Raw genomic sequence first — 23,058 nt, forward strand, 5'->3', positions numbered from 1 at the left:
GGATTACAGGTGCCTGCTGCCACACCTGGCTACTTGGGAAGCCGAGGGAGGAGACGGGGTTTCACCATGTTGGCCAGGCTAGTTTTGAATTCCTGACCTCAGGTTATCTGCCCACCTCCACCTCCCAAAGTGCTTGGATTACAGGTGTGAGCCACTGCTTCTGGCCTATTTTGTTATTTTTTTAAAAATAAATTATCAGAGTGTTGGGATTTAATGGGGTTAGGTCTAGCCAAGGGCTCGGGGGAATACAAGGCTACACTGTAAGCAATACAAGGCTACTCCACTAAGCTCCAAACTCCCCAAGCCATGCTTTAGAATGCAATTCAGAAGGGCATTTGTTTTTATTTATTTATTTATTTTTGGGACGGAGTTTTGCTCTGTCACCTAGGCTGGAGTGCAGTGACGCAATCTCGGCTCACTACAATCTCCGCCTCCTGGGTTCAAGGGATTCTCATGCCTCAGCCTCCTGAGTAGCTGGGATTACAGGCATGCACCACCCCACCTGGCTAATTTTTGTATTTTTAGTAGAGATGGGATTTCATCATGTTGGCCAGGCTGATCTCGAATTCTTGACCTCAGGTGATCTACCTGTCTCGGCCTCCGAAAGTGCTGAGATTACAGGCATGAGCCACCATGCCTGGCCCAGGGCATTTTTGACGATGATTCTAACAGTGGTGATTTCTGCTAGGAGTGGAATGTGTGCCAAGTGCCACAGACGAGATCTTACAGAGTCTTGCCCCATGGGGCCTTAAATGCTTCCTAAAGGGGAAGTGAAGTAAAATAATATCTATCAACCTATTTTGAGATTAATGGGGGAAATGGAACAACATAAATATTAAGTAGCAGAATTATTAATAGGTACCATTTATTGGTTATTTTAAAAGTGCTTTGTGTTCAACTATTGTTACAAGTTGACATATGGGAAAAATCTACACTTGAGCTAGAAAATCTGCTGATTTGTATTTTTGATAATGACATTCTCTAGTTCATGGTTGGCTTACGTCAGCAGTGACCAAAATTATCCACATAGATGGGATTCTGAATGTGGAATCATCACTAATAGGATGCGAGAGGGAGTTAAAGCCAACAACACGGCCTGCCTTTTATGCGAAGTATAGTTATGCTGGCACAAAGTAGACTATTATTTTTGCTAGAGTGAATGCAGAAATATTTTCATTCAAGAAACATGTGCTGGGTGTCTAAGACGTGCCAGGCACTGTCCTGGACCCTGGGGATACATCCCAGTAAACAAGAGAGACGACAAATAGCAAGCCAACAATCCCTGCCCTGTGGAGCTTCCCTGTTAGCAGAACGACGGCTCTCACACCAGCGGCACCAGAAGCGCTTGTTAAACACACATTGCTGTGGCTCCCCCACTGCCCCTCTGGGTCTCAATCTGTAGGTCTGGGATTGCGCTCAAGGACTGGCAGTTTAACAGATTCCTAGGTGATGCCGACGTCGCTGGCCTGCAGAGCTTTGGAGAACCACTGCTCGCAGAAGGTCTATATACACTGTGGCCAACAAAGACAGAGAGATCTTTTTTTTTTTTTTTTTTTTTTTTTGAGATGGGGTCTCGCTCTGTTGCCCAGGCTGGAGTGCAGTGGCACGATCATAGCTCACTCCAGCCTGGAAGTCCTGGGCGCCCGAGTAGCTGGGAGTACAGGCACATGCTTCTGTCCTCTGCTAATCTTTAAAAAATATTTTTCGTAGAGATGGGGTCTCGTTTTGTTGCCCAGGCTGGTCTTGAATTCTTAGCTTCAAGCGGTCCTCCCACCCTGGCCTGCCAAAGTGTGGGGCCGCCAGCGTGAGCCACCGCACTCGGTAGGGCAGAATTTCTCTCTTCTCTGGGAAACCGAGGTCTTTGCCTGTCAGGCCTTCCATGGACTGGGTGAGGCCCACTCACATTATAGAGGGTCATCTCCTTGACCTCAAAGTTAACTGAGTATAGATGTTAACCACGTCTACAAGAATACCCTCACAGCGACACCTCGACTAGTGCTGGATCCAACAACTGGGCTACGCAGCCCAGCTACATTGACACAGAAAATTACCCATCGCAGCTAGGCTGAAACTCATAAGACTAGATATGTTTGACTTCAAGCCCCCTCTGCTTCTCTTGGATTCCTCAGACATGGGTGAGAACACCTGGTCCTTGCTGAAAGAAGGTAAACGCAACCCTGGAGAACAGCAGTGCTGAGCCTAAATGGGCTATGCCTCTGTGCTTACAGGGGTGCTGAGTTTAAATGAGCTATGTCTGTGTGTTTGCGGGGCTGATGAGTTTAAATGTGCTATACCTCTGTGCTTTGCAGGAGCAATGAGTTAAATGGGTTATGCCTCTGTGCTTGCAGGGGTGCTGAGTTTAAACGGGCTACGCCTCTGTGCTTGCAAGGAACAAGTGTAGAGCAGGTGAACCGTTTTCCTCACACATGGTCAACATGCTTTTCTGTGGCGTGACAATATTTTGCCCCCCCTCTCTGCAAGCCCCATTTTTAATGAAGGATTTATGGGGGCCAGGATCCAGCTGTTAGCTTTTCAAATCTGCACACCTCTCAGAAATGCTCCTCCTGGGGCACGGTCCTTCCATTCCCTCCTGCCTGTTGTCGTCTGGGCCACTATGCAGGCGCGGCTGGGGTGCCTTTCAAAGTGGCGTTCTCTCCCTTTTCCCCCAGCTCATTTTTTTTTTGTTTCCGGCCAAATCCAGCGTTTTCCTTAAGGGTTTAGCGCCATCTGGTACATCAGAGGCGCACTGCAGCTGCTTCCCTCCTGATACTGAGTGGGGTGCAGAGAATTGCCAGGAGCGCTTTCCTTTGAGGAGATCCAAATGCCCGTGGGGTATGCGGTGTGTGTGTGAGTGGCGAGTGTGTGCACTGTTATGTATCTGTGTGTGGTGTGTGTTCTGTGTGTATGTGTGTTGTGTATATGCGTATGCCGTATGTGTAGTGTGTGTGGTGTGTGTGTGTGTGGTATATGTGGTGCACGTGTGTGGTGTGTGTAACGTATGGTGTGCATGTTATGTATGTGTGTGTGCCGTGTGTGTTATGTGTATATGTGGTGTATGTGGATGTGATGTGTGTTATGTTTATGTGTGTGTGGTGCATGTGTGTGGTGTGTGTAATGCATGGTGTGCATGGTATGTATAGGTGTGTGTATATGTGTGATGTGTGCCATATACGTGTGGTGTGTATGTGTGATGTGTGTGTCATGTTTGTGTGTGGCATGTGTGGTGTGTGTATATGTGTGATGTGTGTTATAGATGTGTGATGTGTATGTGTGATGTATGTGTTATGTTTATGTGTGTGGCGTGTGTGATGTATGTGTGGTGTGTGTGTATATGTGTGATGTGTTATATATGTGTGATGTGTATGTGTGATGTATGTGTTATGTTTGTGTGGTGTGTGTGTATATGTGTGATGTGTTATAGATGTGTGATGTGTATGTGTGATGTATGTGTTATGTTTGTGTGTGGTGTGTGATGTATGTGTGGTGTGTGTGTGTATATGTGTGATGTGTTATATATGTGTGATGTGTACGTGTGATGTGTTATGTTTGTGTGTGGCATGTGATGTATGTGTGGTGTGTGTATATGTGTGATGTGTTATATATGTGTGATGTGTATGTGTGATGTATGTGTTGTTTGTGTGTGGTGTGTGTGATGTATGTGTGGTGTGTGTGTATATGTGTGATGTGTTATATATGTGTGATGTGTATGTGTGATATATGTGTTATGTTTGTGTGTGGTGTGTGTGTGTATATGTGTGATGTGTTATAGATGTGTGATGTGTATGTGTGATGTATGTGTTATGTTTGTGTGTGGTGTGTGATGTATGTGTGGTGTGTGTGTGTATATGTGTGATGTGTTATATATGTGTGATGTGTACGTGTGATGTGTTATGTTTGTGTGTGGCATGTGTGATGTATGTGTGGTGTGTGTGTGTATATGTGTGATGTGTTATAGATGTGTGATGTGTATGTGTGATGTATGTGTTATGTTTGTGTGTGGCATGTGTGATGTATGTGTGGTGTGTGTGTGGTGTGTAACTGTGATAATAAGTTTCTAGAAAAATATTTTCCACATTGCGAACTTGTTCTAGCTGCTTGTTTATGGAGTCTAGTACACAGGGTATACAGGGTATAGACTTGCAAAATCAGTTTCGGAATTTACATTCAGACCTCTTTTACCAACTCTGCTGGGATCCTAAAACCCCTCTGGGATCCAAAAGCCTCCAGGACAGCATCATTTTCAGGGGAGGGTCCCATGTGTCAGGCCAGGCAGGCATCTGGTGGAGGCTGCACTGTGGCTGTGCAGAAGGAAGATTTAGGGGACCCACAGGCCATGACCCCCACAGGTGAGAGAGCGCAGGGGACCCACAGGCCGTGACCCCCACAGAGGAGAGAGTGCAGGGGACCCTCAGGCCATGACCCCCACAGGTGAGAGCTCAGGGGACCTGCAGGCCGTGCTCCTCAGGGCAGAACTCCTGCGGTGGAGGGAACCCCCCCGGGGGTGCTGAGGCTCCTGCAGAAGGAGGATGCCCCTGGCCGGAAGCTGACATTGCAGGGAAGTTTGCAGAGGCTCAGCGCTCTGCTGTGCTGGAGTGACAGTCCGGAAGAGAAGAAGGGTTTCTGCAGTACAGAAGTGTGCTTGAAGAGCCCCAGCCCCGGGTCTGCATGGTCAGGATCAGCCTCCACGGGCAGGCGTGCGGTGCCACTGTGTGTGTGCGCACACAAACATGCCTTCGTTTGTCTTTCAATCCCAATCGATCTTATCTTTCCTTTCCTCTGTCCACAGTGCCTGACATTTTTAGCATTCAGCCTTAAAAACCCAAACCGGCAAGTTTCACCATTTTGTAGTACTTTGCAACTTACAAACGGCTAAACACACACTCATTTCATTGTTCATAGCTGGGTAGATCTTACTGGCCCTGTGTGGCAGGTGACAAAAAGGCTGTGAGCCTTTGAGCAACTTGCCTGGAAGAGGAGGAAATCAAACGGGGCCTTTGACGACTTGCCAAGGGCCATTTCTGCTGCCCCAGAGCAAACCTTCGCACACAAGCTGAGTGCCTTGGAAACGCACTGCAGAGGGGCTGGTGCTGTCCTGGCACTGACTCAGCTTTTCACAGTGCAAGGCTGAGCCCGAAGGATGCGCTGGCTTTAATGGAGATCGGTCGCAGCCGTTCCATCCCATCTGTACGTCCACTTAGGCGGCGGGTCCAGGGTCATGGATTCAAGAGAAGTGGCATCAAACCTGCTTGACTTAAACCAACAAGCGGTTCAGAAAATACACTCCCAAATAACTGGGGATCTAGATCTCCGGGAATAATAAATTACACCCGTCTTCCAATACTGGGACTGCATTTGTGTGTGAAGGCAGTCAGTGGCTGAGAGACGGCTCTGCGGTGAGGTGCTGGGGCAAAATATATCAAAAGATCTCGGCTCCCCGGAGCCACGGCTGCTTCAGTGTCCTCCACTGAGGGAGGTGCACCTCCTAGCCTCTCCTGGACTGTAACTCTGAAGGGGTGGGCGTGGGTGTGGGGAGCATGGGTAAGGGGCAGTTCGTTGGAGATTGTCAATCTTGCATCTTGATCGCTGGCTCCAGCCTAGATTCTCCTCTGAGGTGGTCTAGGCATCCACTCCTTTCCCCACTGAACCCCAGCTGAGATGTCCACAATGAACGTGTGTCTCCCTGAAAAACCTGCTTTTGTTTCTGTCTCGTCTTCCAGCCAATAGCACCACTGTCGTTCCAAGCTAGACATCCATGCATCAACATTAACCTGTCACCTCTCATCCTGTCTCCTAATCCACTGCCAATTTCTGCGGATCCTACCTCAAGCCCATCCCCTCCTCTGTATTCCCTGGCCAGATTCCTGGTGCCTAGTGTGTCTCTGGTTTGGCCCTTTTAGGGAGTGCTCTGCTATGCTCCCAGCCCAACCACCTTGGGACTGAGGTCACACCGTCACATCACGGTGGTGGGACAGCTCACGCCCAGTGGTGGAGGGTGGATGCGAAGGGCCCACCTCTAGCCTCCTACCTCTGGCTCCCCTCAGTCTTCTGTGGCAACCACACTGCAGTGGGACTCCACGTCCGCCCAACCCTGCTTCCTTCTCTTCCTGAAGGTGCTGTTGAGGGCACCCCTGAGACACTCCCTGCCTTGCAAGTCTCAGAGCCTGTTCTCCTGGGAACCTATAACCTGTGGCATTTGGTGCCTGGATAGTCCTAGGAAGCAAACTCTAAACTGGAGTTAGAGCTGGAATCCTTCCTGCCAGTGGCCAAAGAGGAGCCTGTCACTGTTGGAAGACAGTGCTGGAAGCTCTGAGTGGGGCCCCGAGGAGCCAAGGGCAGGGTCAGGCGGCATGCAAGCGCCCTGTCTCTGTGGCTGTGCACACAGGCAGACCCTGTGGATTCCAGGTGTCTGTGGAGGAAAAAGAGGTCATGCGGGGCTACCTGCGGGCCAGTAAGAGCATCCCAGTAAAGATTCTGGGGGTTCAGGAGCTGAGAACGATGGACCATTTGAAAAAGAGCCCCTGGCATGCTACTAAGCCCTGTGGAGTTGGAGCATCAGTGCAGCAATTGTCATAAGACAGAAGTGGGGCATCCAGGCCCAGGCCCAAGCAGGCCCATGGGGCATGAGTGAGCTGCACAAGCAGGTCCTCAGACCCCCGTGCCATCCACACTGTGGCGTGACTGCCTCTCGTCAGGCTCACAATCATGGCCCCATGGTGGTGGTGGCTGGGCTGGGGAGATTCCTTATGACATGGTGAGGGATCCAAGCTTGGTTCACAATTGAGTTAGCTTAACGCACGGCTGCAAGCCAAAAATGCACCGTCGCCATCCTGTAATCCTCTTTAGGGTTGAAAGAGAGTGGCAAGGGGAGACCCTGTCAGTAGGCAGAGCCTTGGGCAACGCAACTGCTATGGTCCGAGTGTTTGTGTCTCCCCAGATTCCTATGTTGAAACCCAGTCACCAAGGTGGTGGGATTAGGAGGTGAGGCCTTTGCAAGGTGACTGGGTCCTAAGTCAGAGCCCTCAGGAATGGAATTAGCGCCCTTATAAAGAGAGGGCATTAACCAGTCACCTCTCATCCCGGGAGGCCCCACAGAGCTGCCTTGCCCCTTCCACCATGTGAGGGTATAGCTAGAAGACATCATCTACAAACCACAAAGTAGTCCCTCATGAGACCCCAAATCTGCTAGGTGCATTCATCTTTGACTTCTGAGCCTCCAGAACTGCAAGGAATAAATGTGTGTTGTTTATAAGCCATCCAGTCTATTGTATTGAGTGACAGCAGTCCAAACAGACGAGGCAGCGGCTGACAGTGGACCGTGTGTGGAAAGGAAAGAGTCCCGAGTTAGGAATAGATACAAGCTCCTAAGCAGTGGCAAACACCTTGGCAGCCTCCTTAAGGGCAGGGACAGAGAAAATCTGGAAGACTGAGGACAGGTGAGCCAAGGGACCCTGCAGAGCAGGCACGTGGACAGACCCGTGGGAGGGGCAGGGCATGTCTGCATGTTTGCACAGCACGGCAGAGCTCACAGGAGAGCGTTTCAACAGGCAAAGGGAGCGACCCGGCCAGTGGACCCGCTGCCAGCCTCCGCCACTGGCCACAGCAGTCCTGGGCCAGGGCACCCCTGCGTGGAGCAAGCGTGGTGGTGAGGTGAAGCCCTGCCAGGCCCCCCAGCTCAGGCATCCCCCCATCTGCCACACTGCCAACATTCAACCTGCCGGCAACAAAGAGCGGCACTGAGCCCTGCGTGTACTCCACTCCTCGAGGAGACCAACTAACTGGCCAGTGGGTGTCAAGTGGATCACAGTGATACCGGGGAAGATGAAGACACTCCATCTTGACAGGAAGTGACTCCTATTCTGGGTGTGAGTTTGCCTTTCTTGGCAAGAGAGCCTCAGCCAGCACTAGCATCTGCAGGCTACCGGCACCCTGCATGACACTGCATTGTGTCCCAGTGGGCGCACGCCCATGGGAACACTGGTCCTGTCACACATCCTACTGCCCAGAAGCTGTTGACCTGATGAGACGGATGGACCAGGCTTGCACGATGCCGCTGGAGCTGCACTGTGATGTGGGCACTGTCCTCTAAGGTGGGGTTTACACTCTGTATCAACAACTACCACGGTGCAGGGTGTGCCTCCAGCAGGTAGAACGCAATGGTTCAGGAATCAAGGGGTGGGAGTAGGGATGGCCCCACTTCTCACTCCCAGTGGCCCACTTGGAGTTGATGCTCTCCATCTGTGCAACCTGGCCTTGCACACGTAGGGGCCCTGGCTTCCAGCATGAGACTACTTTTGCCAGAGAACGCAGCAAGAGTTCTGGTCATTTTATGTTGCATTTGCCAAGGGATTAGCAGGTTAGAAACGGAGTCGCCATCCTGGAAGGGATAACCGACTCTCGGGAGCAGGCAGGGCTGCAGTTATAGAATGGGGCATTTAAATGGGAAGAATGCATTTGGCACCCAGGTGGGTCACTGTGGCATCTCTTGGTCCTCCCTTGCCCAATGTTGATAGCAAATCGTTCAGTAGTCATGGCTTTAGAATGGCACCCAGGGGCCTGGACCCATCAGGGATATGTCTGTGTCACCCCACCAGGTAAGCCACCTAGAGGTCTTCTTTGAGGGCGAGGGGAATCTAGAATGAGTAGGAGAGAAGGAAGTCAATGGGAGTCAGCTGCAACTTCAAGACCAGCTGTGGCAGCATGAGCTGTATATAGTGTACCCTGCTAACCTTCCATTTGTACATTTCTCCAGTCTCTTTCATTCCACAAGCAAATGTCTCCAGGCAGTGCAAGGGGTAGACAACAGCAGATGCTGTGAGGCTGGCCAGACCCCTCCTCCAGGACTGACACCCCTGCTGCTGGTTGTGTCCGCAGCAGACAGCTCTCTGCCAAGTCTCCACTCGGGAAGTGCCCCCAGCTGAAGAAAGCTGCTTCACCCAAAGCCATTCTTCCTTCTGGGGGAAGCCCACATTGAAAACCTGGTCTATGCATGGGGAGGTAAGGCGTGACCGCCCTGTGTCCACGCACAACACCTCAGAAGGCTCATCCAGCTCCAGAGCTCCTTCTAGGACCTGCTGTGGCAACTGCACGGCAGTTCAGCCTTCGTGCGATTCCCCACAGCATCCTCCAGTACACAGTCTGCATTCGAATCTCAAGCAGCTCAGGGTTTTCTTCCTGGAAAACATGTACTATTACAATTCCCTACTAAGTGTTTTTCGTATTTCAGCCAGAGATCTTTCGAAAGCACCCATCTGATGACGTCAATCTTAAAAAAATCTCCAGATGCCTTCTCACTGCCCTAAATCGCAAGCTCCCGCCTGTGACTGATAAGGCCTTTCATTTCCCGGCTCCGTCTCCAGCCTAGCCTGCGGCCACAGCCACCATCACTTTATGGCACAATCAAGGGAGTATCTTCCACCTCCCTGAACATGTCATTCATGTTCATCTCCAGAACTTTGCACACCTTGTCCCTTTGCTTAGGACACCCATAAGTTCCTTCCTTGCCTGAAGAGCTCATCCCTGTAGGTCTCAAATTTCACTACTTCCAATGAACAATTCCTCCAACCCTGTGGAGAACTGGCCAGGTCCCACTTTTATGCTTCCAAAGCATCCTGAACACTCTCTCTTGTGCCTCTTAGCATACGACATTTTAATTATTTGTCAAACTGGTTTTCTACTTCACTAGATTACAAGCCCTATGAGAACAGAGGCCAAATCCAAATCTATCTTTTTTTTTTTTTTTGAGACAGAGTCTCGCACTGTCGCCTGGACTGGAGTGCAGTGGCAACCTCCGCCTCCCAGCTTTAAGTGATTTTCCTGCCTCAGCCTCCCACCAAGTCTCTCTTTAATGTTGTATCCAAAATGCCTAGTACCATGCGTGGTAATAAAAGGTGCTTTATAAATGTGTACTGAGCATCCTTCTTCTTCCTTCTTTCCACTAATTATAAGAAATTCACAGTCGAAATGAGGTTCAAAGGCACATAATGTAGGAAGTGTAACACAACATTGCAGCCAAAATTCCACTTATGGATGTGTTTAAGATTTTAAAAAATGTTAATTCTCAACATTTAAAAATAAAGATATTTAACAAAAACACATGGATTTTATGCTACTGACATCACAAAATCACACTGGAAGGCCTGGTACCATTGGGCTCACATTTCTGCTGGGTAAACATGGACCTGAACTGGGGAGCTGTGTAGTAGGTGTCTCCCCAACCCCCCACAACAAGCCATGCCCACTCCAGTTTGCCACAGACCACCCCACCCACCCCGGCATGGGGCTATGTGTCATTATGCTTGCAGGCTTTTATGTTGATGTGTTTTTGTTGTTCTGTTTGTTTTAATAGGAAAAGCAGAAGAAAATGAAATTTATCTTTGCATCCTTATCAAAATATTGACAGGTCCATGAAGCAGGCTTCAACTCTGCCTCACTCATTTAAGGGTTGTGTTGCTGTTGGCATCTGAGTTGGCCATCCCTGGTATTGTGTCTGACAAGCCAACAACAGCCCACTCATTCCCCTCTTTCAAAAGGCAGAGTGACCAGTAAGAACAATGGAAGCACATTTCTGCTTCACTGGGACTGGAATGGTCATCAGTGCTGGCTGGTGCAGCTCCCAAAGACCTGGGTAAAATAATGGTCAGGGGCCTGTCAACTCTATGCCCCTGGCCACTCTCCCTCCCTCTCACTTGCCTATGGACAAAATCTATCACAAAACCTTGAGATAAGGCTCAGAATAAGATGGTGTATTTGAAAGTGCTTTGTAATCAAGCATGATACAAGAGCACATTATGATATTTATCCCAAGCAAATGATGGGTTTATTTTTCTAATTTAGGAGGCAGATGGAAGGAACTGAGGTTTACTGTGAAAATCTAATTTTCTTTTATGATTCAAAAGATTACTGAGACATAATCCAGCCCTGAAGCTACTGTCCATTCTTTTCCTGTACTTACCCTGCTTCATGGTAGGGAGGGAGGTGTGTGGATGAAGGAGGGATTTGTATTCACTCAACAAACACTTAATGAGCACCTACTCTGTGCCAGGCACTGAAGGATACAGGATGCGACCGGCACAAACCCTGCACTAACAAAGCCCAGACTTTTTAGGCCGGGCGCGGTGGCTCACGCCTGCAATCCCAGCACTTTGGGAGGCCAAGGCGGGTGGATCACGAGGTCAGGAGATCAAGACCATCCTGGCTAACACGGTGAAACCCCGTCTCTACTAAAAATACAAAAAATTAGCTGGGCGCAGTGGCAGGTGCCTGTAGTCCCAGCTACTTGGGAGACTGAGGCAGGAGAATGGTGTGAACCCGGGAGGCAGAGCTTGCAGTGAGCTGAGATAGCACCACTGCAGTCCAGCCTGGGCGAAAGAGTGAGATGCAGTCCAGCCTGGGCGAAAGAGTGAGACTCCAAATCAAAAAAAAAAAAAAAAAAAAAGAAAAAATCAAAACAAAAACAAACAAACAAACAAAAAACAAACAAAGCCCAGACTTTTTGTGAAGAGACAGAGAAACAATACTTCAAGTGATGAATATATCAGAATGTACAGTTGTCTGAAAGCTTACAGGATGTAGTGGGGAGGGCAGATGGCTTCTGGGAGGAGGTAACAGGATCTGGGCCTAGAAGGTTGGGCAAGAGGCATGGTTGGTAGGCAGGCATGGGCACACTCCCCTCAGACACTGTAGATATATTAGAGAGAGCAGGTGCTGACCCCCAACTACTTGGATCAAGTATAGCCACTGAAATTGATACCCCCTGTGGCTTTAGATAGCACCACTAAAAATCCGGAAGTCTCAGTCTGCACTCTTGTTGAATAGGGAGAGGAATATCGACTACTTAGAACCAGTTTATGTGGCTTGCAAGAGCAAGTGTGTAGTTATTAGCAAGTCTCCAGGGGGAATACGCGGAAGGAACTGGAACATGGGGAGGAGAAGAGCAGGGAAAAACAGGGAAAGCAAATGGGATTGGACTCTCATTAGTCTGTGATGGATTGATCTTCTGTCACTGCTTTCCCAAACTCCCAGTAGTTTCAGCTTAAAGCTTGTTCAATATTTTAAAACCAATTTAAAGCCAATTTTTGAGTTCGCTTTAAAAAAATTACTGCATTAATCAAAAAATGCATTAAGTTTTAGGTCCAACAGTCTAACTGATAGGAAAAGCTGATTGGGACTCAAGAGAAATGGGCTCGCCTGGCTGGAGCATGTAATGTGCAAAAACAGAAACCAATCAACGCTAAAGGGAAGAACAGCAGAAACGAGTCACAAATGGCTCAAAGCAACCCCGCAACTGAATAGAATTGAAAGAAAGTGTGAAGAGGGCTGATGAGGGTATTTAGTTATTATTAGCAAAATTCAGACGTGAGAACACATCTAAAGCCTTCAGTTCCAAGGGAGGCTGCAATTGGGCTTTTATTGTGAGATGTGTAGAGTGTCATCCTTTCAAAGATTTCAGGTCAATGAAACTGCAGAGGTCATCCTCCTGGAGACCATGCTGCTTGAGAGAAATGCAGGGAACAGAAAACAAGCCGGCTCTATGAAAATAAAAACCCTTCATTCTGTTATCAAATCGAATTGGGTCATGAAATTTGAAGAAATAGCTTGTTTGGTTTGTGCCTTCCCACATCCAAGAGCAGCTATGGTTGAAATAAGGAAACTTGGGAAGACTGGTAAATTCACTCATAGAGAAGGTGCTGGTGATTCTGTATTCTTCCCCCTCTCTGCTCTGCACCTGGAAGGCTGACTCCCATGGGCTGTGCCCCTAGGATCCCTTGTGTCTGGCTTCGGTGGGGTATGGCCCATGGGAGACATTAGCAGGAGATCAGATGGCAGGAGGCAGGAGGCAGGATGTCCATGCTCGCTCCCTTCCTGTGTGGGGCTATTTCTGGGCAACGCTGGATGCCCCATGATGACACTTCCTGTCATGAGGCCCCTTCTCCATGGCTGCAGCTCACGGGGTTCACGGGACTCTTCCTCCCCCTGCCTCTGCAGGCCCGGGGTGGTCATGGCTCCCCACTGACGCTTGCTCCGAGGCCCTCAGCCCTGTGATGGTTCCTGCGGCCCCAGCCTGCCTCTGCAGGTCATCCCTTCCATTAACATCTCCTCCTGTGCCCATCTGGGTTGGCTTCTCTCTCCCAAGGGACCCTGATCGAATCAGAGACGTAGGAAAACATGGCAGCAAAGACCCCAATTAGTTGCTTTCCATTGTCTGGCAACTGTTCACCAGCAGACATCTTTTTAGTTTGGCTGGTTGGTTTGCTTTGTTTCCAAATAAGAGGAATTGGAGGCTGGCCCTGTGATCAGGAACGAGAAGCAGGAAGGGCCTCATCTCCTGGGGGGCATCTAACTGCAGGGCGGCTTCATCCTGAGTTCTTTCTGGGATGACGCTGATGTGGATTAACTATACCTCCTCAGAATTCCTATCATATCAGTTGCTTGTGCAACCTCTGTGGCATCTATTGAAGCCATAGCAACTCCATGGGAGCAGGGACGTTGTCTTGCTCTTTGTCCGGAGGGCCTAGAACCATGCCTAACATATTACAGGTGTTTAATGCATATTTGTTGAACGAATGAAATAATTGTCTCATGGGGCGCAGTGGCTCACGCCTGTCATCTCAGCACTTTGGGAGGCTTGCTTGAGCTCAGGAGTTCAAGACCAGCCTGGGCAACATGCTGAAACCCTGTCTCTACAAAAAATACAAAAAGTAGCCTGGTGTGGTGGTATGTGCCTACAGTTCCAGCTACTCGGGAGGCTGAGGTGGGAGGGTTGCCTGAGCCAAGGATAAGGAGTCTGCAGTGAGCCAAGATCATACCACTGCACTCCAGCCTGGGCAACACAGTGAGACCCTGGTTAAAAAAAAATGAAATAATGTCTCTTTCTTTATAGATGCTACCATCACTCAATAAATGATCTATTAAATGTCTATGCAGCAGATGTCATCTTGGGCCTAGAGACACAGGGGCACAGAGGACACAGTCTGGTTGAAGAGGTTCTGACTTCTGCAACTTTGCCCATGTGGCACCCTCTGCTGGAATGTCCTTTACCACACCGTCCTGCTGTCCTGACAAACTCTGACCCATCTTTCGTGGCTTTTCCAGGGAAGCCTGGAAGCGTTTTATATAAAGCTATAGAGTTGCTAAGCTTTGGTTTAGCATATTACTGTAATTACGATATTCATTTTCCACTACACCTCCCCTCATGGCTCCCCTGTGAGCCTCTGAAGAGAAACACACTTTTCTTTTCTTTTTTTTTTCTTTCGGTTTTTTTTTTGAGATGGTGTCTTGCTCTGTCGCCAGGCTGCAGTGCAGTGGTGCGATCTCAGCTCACTGCAACCTCCACCTCCCCGGTTCAAGCGATTTTCCAGCCTCAGCCTCCTGAATAGCTGGGATTACAGGTGCACACCATCACACCCAGCTAATTTTTGTATTTTTAGTAGAGACGGGGTTTCACCATGTTGGCCAGGCTGATCTCGATCTCTTGACCTCATGATCTGCCCACCTCGGCCTCCCCAAAGTGCTGGGATTACAGGCATAAGCCACCGCGCCCAGCCGGGAAATACACTTTTCAATGCATTTTTCTAGAGAGTCTAGCAGCTGCTTGACCCACTCAAATCCTCAATTTAATGTCTGCTAATTGACACTGTTTGCAGACATGGTTCCCTTGATACTGGACATCTATGGTTTAGGTCATCTCTAACTTTCTTTTTCCTATTTTTCTGAATCCAATATTAAGGTTTTAACAATTTAAAAACATTTAATTTGGGCTACCTCTATCTTTAACACCAAGGCTGGATGGTTCCCTTTGACTGAAGAATGAATGGGATTAGAGGGAGGGTCAGGCGCCTGGATGGCTTTAGGTTAAGCAATGCTCTTCTTTCCCTTACAGCTACTGTTTCCAAATAAATACTGTAGATGCCAGAGTATCACTTTGTGGAAGCCTCTGCCATGTTTGCAGTCTCAGAGCATATGGATGTAAATTGCTAGAGTAACTCCGTTTCCCAGAGCCTCAGGTATACCTGCCTCCATTACAGCGGTCGTGAGGCAGGGGTCTCTGGGCCATTATTGCTTTTGCTGTCAGTACCTGATAAGCTCGCGTTTGAATGTCCCTGAGCTAAAACAAAATCAACAGAAGGAGCATTGCTGCCTGGGCTATGGAAATGGCAACTCAGTCCTAAATCCACTCATATGCTCATGGCTGGCAATTTAGGAGCAGATGAGAAGACCCAAATTCACCAGTTCTATTTATTTAGTTATGCTAATATTGGATAAACTCATCTGCAGAATTCCATATAGGGATACACTTATTCATGCTCTGATTTTAGAGCATCCAGATCTTTAACATTCTCTACTGTAAAATCAAAATATTCTGGGATTTCTATGTCTGTTTACTGGGTTCCCATCAGTAAAATGACTAAAGGATTTATTTGCAAAGATTTGATGTTTAAACCCTTGTTAACATCTACATTGGGAGAAAAATAATGAGCAAATTCATCTACTGCAATGACAGTTTTATTCTTTTTCCCTGAAGGTTTGGTTGATCCTAATTAATAAATAAAATAGGCCGGGCGTGGTGGCTCACGCTTGTAATCCCAGCACTTTGGGAGGCCGAGGCGGGCGGATCACGAGGTCAGGAGATCGAGACCACGGTGAAACCCCGTCTCCACTAAAAAATACAAAAAATTAGCCGGGCGTGGTGGCGGTCGCCTGTAGTCCCAGCTACTCGGAGAGGCTGAGGCAGGAGAACGGCGTGAACCCGGGAGGCGGAGCTTGCAGTGAGCCGAGATTGCGCCACTGCACTCCAGCCTGGGCGACAGAGCGAGACTCCGTCTCAAAAAAAAAAAAAAAAAAAAAAAAAAAAAAAAGTAAATAAATAAAATAAAATGTATTTGCATTTTCCTAAGACTGAGATAGCACCTTAGAGAGTGAGGCTCAGTCAACACATTCTTTACTTAATGAGGACTGAAACACCAGTTAGCATAGGGCGTGATGCTGCTAAAAGACAATGATATCCTTACATAATGTACTCTTTCTGTACATGCCACTCATAGAGGTATTTTCACTAGAGATTCTAAACTAGGGCATTAAAAAAATTGAAGTAGAGTTAGTATGGATTTCTCTGATTTAGAGACTGTTAAATTGTTTTATTTCCCCTCTAAGGACTCCCTTGAAAATGCCCACATGCCTTGTCCCTGTTCCATATCTGCCCAGGGAAAAGCTATTTTGGACATGTCCCAAATGGCCATTGGGAAGTCTACACAGTGCCCCGAGGAGGGGAGTGGTTTTGGGAGAAGCCAGGGCCCCATTCCCATGGCTGTCAGCTACCAGTCTGCTTCTTGCTTTTTTAGAATGGAACTCTCTCTCCATGACTTCCAGGAAACGGCTCCAGTCCCCCACCGTGTCCAGAGCCCTGCTTGGAGGAATGAGTAGGGCATTCTGTACCTGAGTAGTTGTTCCTGAGGCTTCAAACAGGGCACTGCACTCCCCTTCATGGTACGCTTCTTTACATTCCCGGCAGAAGGCAAACTGCAAAAGAACACACATCCATTAATTAGGGACATTAGGTTGCATTTGGCAATAACACATTTTTCCTTTTCCAAATTCATTATATTCATTCCTCTGGCTTGTGTGATAGTTTCTGTATCAAATTACTTTTTTTGCAAAGAGAAATCAAGTTATATTTTGATGGGACTGTTCACTCTTTACTCAAGAGTGTTCCAAGCACCATAGCAGGGCTACAGAGATGACGGGTCACATTTCCTTCCCTCAAGATGTTTCCAGTCTAGTGGAAGACACAGTGATATGGTTTGGCTGTGTCTCCACCCAAATCTCATCTTGAATTGTAGTTCCCATAATCCCTGTGTGTCATGGGAAAGACCTGGCGGGAGGTAACTGAATCGTGGGGATAGTTTCCCCCATGCTATTCTCGTGATAGTGAGTGAGTTCTCACGAGATCTGATGGTTTTACAATGGGCTTCCCCCTTCGCTCGGCTCTCATTCTTCTTCTTCCTGCCACCATGTGAAGAAGGATGTCTTTGCTCTCCCTTCCACAATGACTGCGAGTTTCCTGAGGCCTACTCAGCCCTGCAGAACTGTGAGTCAATTGAACCTCTTTCCTTTATAAATTATCCAGTCTCGGGTATGTCCTTGTAGCAGTGTGAGAACAGACTAATACACACAGTAATGCAAATAAATACCCACAGCAAAGTTTAATTGGTATTAGAATGTAAGGAAAAAACTTCATTCAAGACATTCACATTCAATATTTGTTTGCATTCACAGAAGATTCATATGCCCGTGTCAGTGGACTTTCGTATTGAAAGCCTATTATGGAAAAAGAAATGGGTGGCTATGGGCTGAATCGTGCCCCCTCATAATGGATGGGTGGAAGCAGGACCTCAGAAAGTAACTGTATTTGGAGATACGGCCTTTAAAGTGGTAAAGGGAAGATGAGGTTGTTAGGGGAGGCCTTATTCAATCTGACTGCTGTCCTTACAGGAAGAGGACATTAAGACAGAGACACACGGACTGAGACATGATAAGCAGCATTCACCGTGGGACTGAAGACGCCCAAGGGACCAATGCCCTCTACCCGCCATCTGACAAAGAAGAAAGCTGGAAGAGTGAATGCCAGTGAGGCTCGTTCAGGGCTGTCTGTCTGGGATCCATGGACCTCTCCAGAAAGCACGTCCCATTCTCATCGCCACCAGCCATGCTCTGAAGTTGCTGTCACGGTTGAGTTGTGGGTCAGCAGTGGAACACACCGGACTGGAGTCATCATCCCATCCCCTGCCACCTGAAACACTTTGGGAAAGCCACCTTGGTTTCTGTGCCTTGGTTTCCCCCTCGGAAATGCCAGGATAACAGTGATAGCTATCTCATATGACCCCTGGGAGAGGTAGTGAGATAGCACATGCTGAGTGGCTGCAACCACAGCATACAATGTGTTCTAAACTTTAAGGAGATGAGAACAACAGTGACTATTTTGCCCCTACTCCATTTCGTAGGAAGGAGTTTCCTCACCAGAAAACTGGTTTCTTTCAATGCAATTTTCTTTAATAAGTTGTGGGCAACATCTCCCACAGCAGAAACTGTATTCAGAGAAGGCATTTCAGCAGAGGAGAGAGTGCCATCCACAAGTATGGTGTGTGGATGATGGTGGTGGTCTTAGAGCATGGAGGCAAACTGACAGTATCCTCTTTCCCTTGAGAGGTGGGCTTTATGTCTCTTCTGCTGACAGCCAGATGGGTTGAGTACTTGACTACTAGAATATGGTAGAAATGATGGTGTACCACTTTCTAGGCCCAGGCCTCAAGAAACCAGAAGCTTCCATTTCCTCTTGGGACACTTGCTCTTGAAGCCCAGCTGCCATATGGTAAGGAAGCTCAACGGCCCACAAGAGGCCCACATGGAGAAGAACTACAGCCTCAGCCACAACAACAACCCTGTCTGAGCTTTTAGTAGACAGCCAGCACCAACTTGCCAGCTATGTGAGTGGGTCATATTCCAAGTAGACTATTGTTATTTGAAATCATTAAAGTTTAGGGTGGTTTTTACACAGCAGTAAATAACTGATACAGTAATAAATAAGAATATCATATGCTGAAAGTGGTGTCTGGAAGATTCAAAAGATTTACAGAGACTTAAAAGTTCTCAAACTAATATCTTATAGTATAAGTCAGGAATTTAGCCTAATTTTGCTTGAGACAGGACTGATTTGAATTGAAAAACAAAAATAACAAAAAAACAGGTTATAAAACCAACTCTGTCCCAAAATATACTATAATTCCTCCTTGCCTCAAAAAAGAATAGCTTTTACTCAGCACTATTTTTCCTTCATGTTGTCTTCACCATGTGAACAGAGTTTTCTCCTTTCCTATGTCCAATTTCTTGTTTTAAAAATTCGTCTGAAAAGTATTTTAATCTCAGGACATCAGAAACAAAAAGGAAAAGCATTTTATAAGGAAACAATCTCTTCAGAGATATGCCCCAATTGATCTTCAAGCCATCACTTTTAGCATATTATATTCTTATTTCTTCTCATAGCAGAGAGACTGAACTCAAATTTAGTGAAATGTAAACTTTATTTAAAGGTTGGTGGGAGACCGTGTGTGCGTCAGAATGTCCTTACACAAATCACCAACATTACCCGGTTTCAGCTTCTGACATCTTATTTTCTCTGAACTAAAAGCAAATTCACTGAATAGTGAGTTGGGTTCTAGGATTTTCTCCTATTTTTAAAAACATTTATCTGTTAATACTTGGGTCTGCCTCACACTCATTTCCCTGCTCTTACATGCTTTGTTGGAAAAGTGTGGACGGAAGGCCAAATTATGGAGAACTGGCAACGGGGTCTCAGCCCACTGCTTTCTAGAGAAGCAAATCTGATCTGTTGGCGTGAAAGGGAAAATCATTCACATCTTATTAGCTCATGGATGAGATATAAAATCAGTTTCATGGTAGAGGAACACCCTGGAGGTTGATCAGTTTGTCAGAATAAATAGGCCTTTCCTGACACAAAGACATTAAATTCTCTTTCACACCAGTACTACAAAGAATGGACTATTGAGAAATAACAGAAAGGGAAGAGCGTATCAAATGAAAGCCTCCGCACTTTAGCATGGCAAAAGGCAAGCAAATGCTGCAGGAATATTCCGGTGATGACTTCACAGGAATGCACTGGCTACTTTGCTTCTATTCAAAGTATAATTTAAATTTAGATCTATCATGCAGTGGTCCTTCCCAATTAAGTAACATGAACCTCTCTCATGTGCAATGGGGAAACGTCTAGAAGGTCTGATTTGATCTTGAAAATGTTTGGGTTTTCAATTACATTATCCAGGACTCAAGACTCTCAACCTTCAGTTCTCATGCTACGCACGAGAGTGCCCTGTGGTACTGTAACAAACTCACAGGAGTGCCCTGGGATATTCTAGAATTTTAAGTAAAACACAGCGTGGCTGATGAACACTATGTGATTTATCAACTCAAGGTAGTTCCCAGTGTCAATGTAGATTGTGCTATTTTCCTTTTGGTGACATTGTATCTTTGCAAAGCTGGGCTTTTGGAAGTTACCAGAATAGAAAACAAGTACCAGGTAAACATCCATTTGGAACAAAGATGTGATTTGTTTATTTATTTATTTATTGAGACAGCGTCTTGCTCTGTTGCCCAGGCTGGAGTGCAGTGGCACCATCTCGGCTCACTGCAACCTCCGCCTCCCGGGTTCAAGCAATTCTCCTGTCTCAGCCTCCTGAGTAGCTGGGACTACAGGCACCTGCCACCACGCCCGGCTAATTTTTGTATTTTTAGTAAAGACGGGATTTCACCATGTTGGTCAGGCTGGTCTTGAACTCCTGACCTCAGGTGATCTGCCCGCCTCGGCCTCCCAAAATGCTGGGATTACAGGCATGAGCCACCGCGCCTGGCCAAGATGTGATTATTTTTAAGAATAAAATAAAGCTAATTTTTTCCTTCCATTTGTGTGAATTATCATTTCAGATAACTATTAAGTTGTTAGGACATTAATTCTTACTATGCTATGTGGTACAAAATCTTTCATAACCACAACTGTTAGGCATTTCTTTTGGCCTAGAAATGCTGTGAAAAATGTACTGAGCTGCTAAGGGCATGGTGAACAGAATTCTGGGGAACTCTGGGTTAGGCAGATACAAAACTGCTTAAGACAGTGTTCGGGCCAGTTTGCAAACACTTCCCATGGCATAGCCGTTTCTAGAGAAAAAGCTTGCTGGGGAAGAAAGCAGACCTAGCTCCAACATTTTCACATCCATTCTGCTGACCTGCATGTCTCCTATTTAGGGGCGCGTGGATCCTTTTTTAACCAACCATGTAGAAGGCTGAAATTTACCCAGGGATTTGCTATTACTTAAAAATGGTCTTACATTTGCTGAGGCTCCCTTAAGCTGCATAATACCTCTCCAAACCTTATGAGTCAACATTAACCGAAAGGAAGTTAGTATACCAGGAAACATGGAGCATTGTTTATACCGCATACATGTTCAGGATTATCTCCTCTTGTGGTGGATCTAACAAATGCCACCCATTTCTGTAGTTTTTTTTTTTTTTTTGAGAAATTTTAAACGTCTTTAAACAATTATAAAAGTAACACATACTTATTTCATTGGCTCTCTAAAGTCTATTCCCTTATAGATTTGGCTAGAAGGCAATCAAACACACGGACTGTATTATATAGTTCCTGTGACGAGAGTTTATGTACTAACTTGGCTAGGCTATGGCCCTTGGTTAGTCAGGCAGACACTAATCTAGGTGTTTCTGTGAAGCTTTCCTGTAGATGTGATTAGGGTCTATAGTCAGTTTATTTTAAGTAAGAGAGATTATCCTAGATAAGCTGAAGGGGGCTGATTCAATCCGTGGAGAGACCTAAGAGCACAACTGAAGCTTCCCTGAGGAAGAAGAGATTTCGCCTGGGACAGCAGTGTCAGGCTGTGCTCAAGAGTTCCAGTCTGCCCTTCCTGAGGGCCACTCTGTGGATTTAGGAGGTGCCTACCCAGCCCTGAAACCATGTAAGCCACTTCCTTCCAGTAAATCTCTCCATATATATGTGTATATACAGATATATATAGATACAATGTGTGCCTGCATGTATATATGTAGGGATATACACACACATAGGCATATATGTGTGTATGCGTATGTATATTTGATATAAGCATCCTGCTGGTCTGGTCTCTCTGGTGAAGCTCTGGCTGATAAAGCTCCTATAGAAAACAATTATTTTTAGTAAAGACGGGGTTTCACCAGCTTGGCCAAGCTGGTCTCGAACCCTGACCTCGTGATCCGCCTGCCTCGGCCTCCCAAAGTGATGGGATTACAGGTGTGAGCCACCAACACAAAAATTAGCTGGCATGGTGGCAGGCACCTGTAATCCCAGCTACTTGGGAGGCTGAGGCAGGAGAATCGTTTGAACCCAGGAGGCGGAGGTTGCAGTGAGCCGAGATCACGCCATTGCACTCCAGCCTGGGTGACAGGGTGAGACTCTGTCTCCAAAAAAAAAAAAAGGAAAAGAAAAAATTTAACAAGGTCACTTTATTCCCAATCTTTTGCAAAGAACTGAAGTAATGAAAACTATTTAAACTTTCCCTGTTATTTGCAAAATTATAGTTCAAACCTCTCTCTCTCTCTTTTTAAATTCCAGGTAGCCATATGGCAAATTCCTCTCAGAATTTAACACCAGGAGAAAGTTCACCACTTCCAATAGCGTGGTGGTTTCCTTTTATTTGACAATGCACATGGTCACCTAATACATTCTTCTTGGTATGTTTTCAAGCTTGAGAGCTTGGTGCCACACTTTTAACTTAATTCTCGTCATCAGCTTATCCTAAATGCCTAAAAGGAGGTATAGAATTTAAAAAAACTATTTAATAAAGGCTAAATTCAATAAGCCAGTTTTTTTCTATTGCATAATAGCTAAACTATTCTTAATATTGAAGTCATATTTTTGTCTTGCAACTAATATGTGTTGAGTATTTACTTTTAGGATGAGTAAAATCTTGGCCTTAGGCAACATATAAAAGAATAGCACATTGTAATCTGTGAAATCATGTACTAGATCTTCATATGTTTAAATACCAGATGTAGATTAGTGTTTAGAAGTGAACCCTTTGAAGTAGAGAGACCCGGAGTCTGAGGCCTCCTGGATCATTTATTATCTGTGTGATCCCAACATCTCTTTGCTTGAGCTTTTTTGCATCTACAAAGAAGAAATAATAAGGTAATGAATATTTAACACAGTTTCTGGTACACAGTAAACACAACAACACAACAAATAGTTTTCTCCATGGGGCTATGATGTTTAACAAGTGGTAAGAGTCTGTAGAAAAATAAGAGGGTAGTAAGCACCTTGTTAATTAAAGCAGTTCCCAGTATACTGATAATAATGACTGTTATGTGAATCTCGGGTAAAACTGAAACCTCCCCAGAAATGCCACACTTGTACACTACTCATAAGACATAAGACTGCTGTCTAGAAAGGGATGAGGCCTCTCTTTGCTGGTATACATGCTGAGGTAAGTCACTGTCAGCCCCCTT

General features: G+C 46.5%; 1 protein-coding gene across 1 annotated transcript in view; it reads right to left on the reverse strand.

The window, feature by feature from the left end:
- Positions 1–23,058, reverse strand: part of PRKN (parkin RBR E3 ubiquitin protein ligase) — a 1,393,859-nt gene that overhangs the window by 22,733 nt on the left and 1,348,068 nt on the right. The window contains exon 10 of the mRNA XM_030809943.1: positions 16,432–16,515. Coding sequence (XP_030665803.1) covers positions 16,432–16,515 — 84 coding nt within the window. The remainder of the gene's footprint in view (positions 1–16,431; positions 16,516–23,058) is intronic.

The sequence above is a fragment of the Nomascus leucogenys genome, chromosome 3 (assembly GCF_006542625.1).
Source record: "Nomascus leucogenys isolate Asia chromosome 3, Asia_NLE_v1, whole genome shotgun sequence".
Lineage (NCBI taxonomy): Eukaryota > Metazoa > Chordata > Mammalia > Primates > Hylobatidae > Nomascus > Nomascus leucogenys.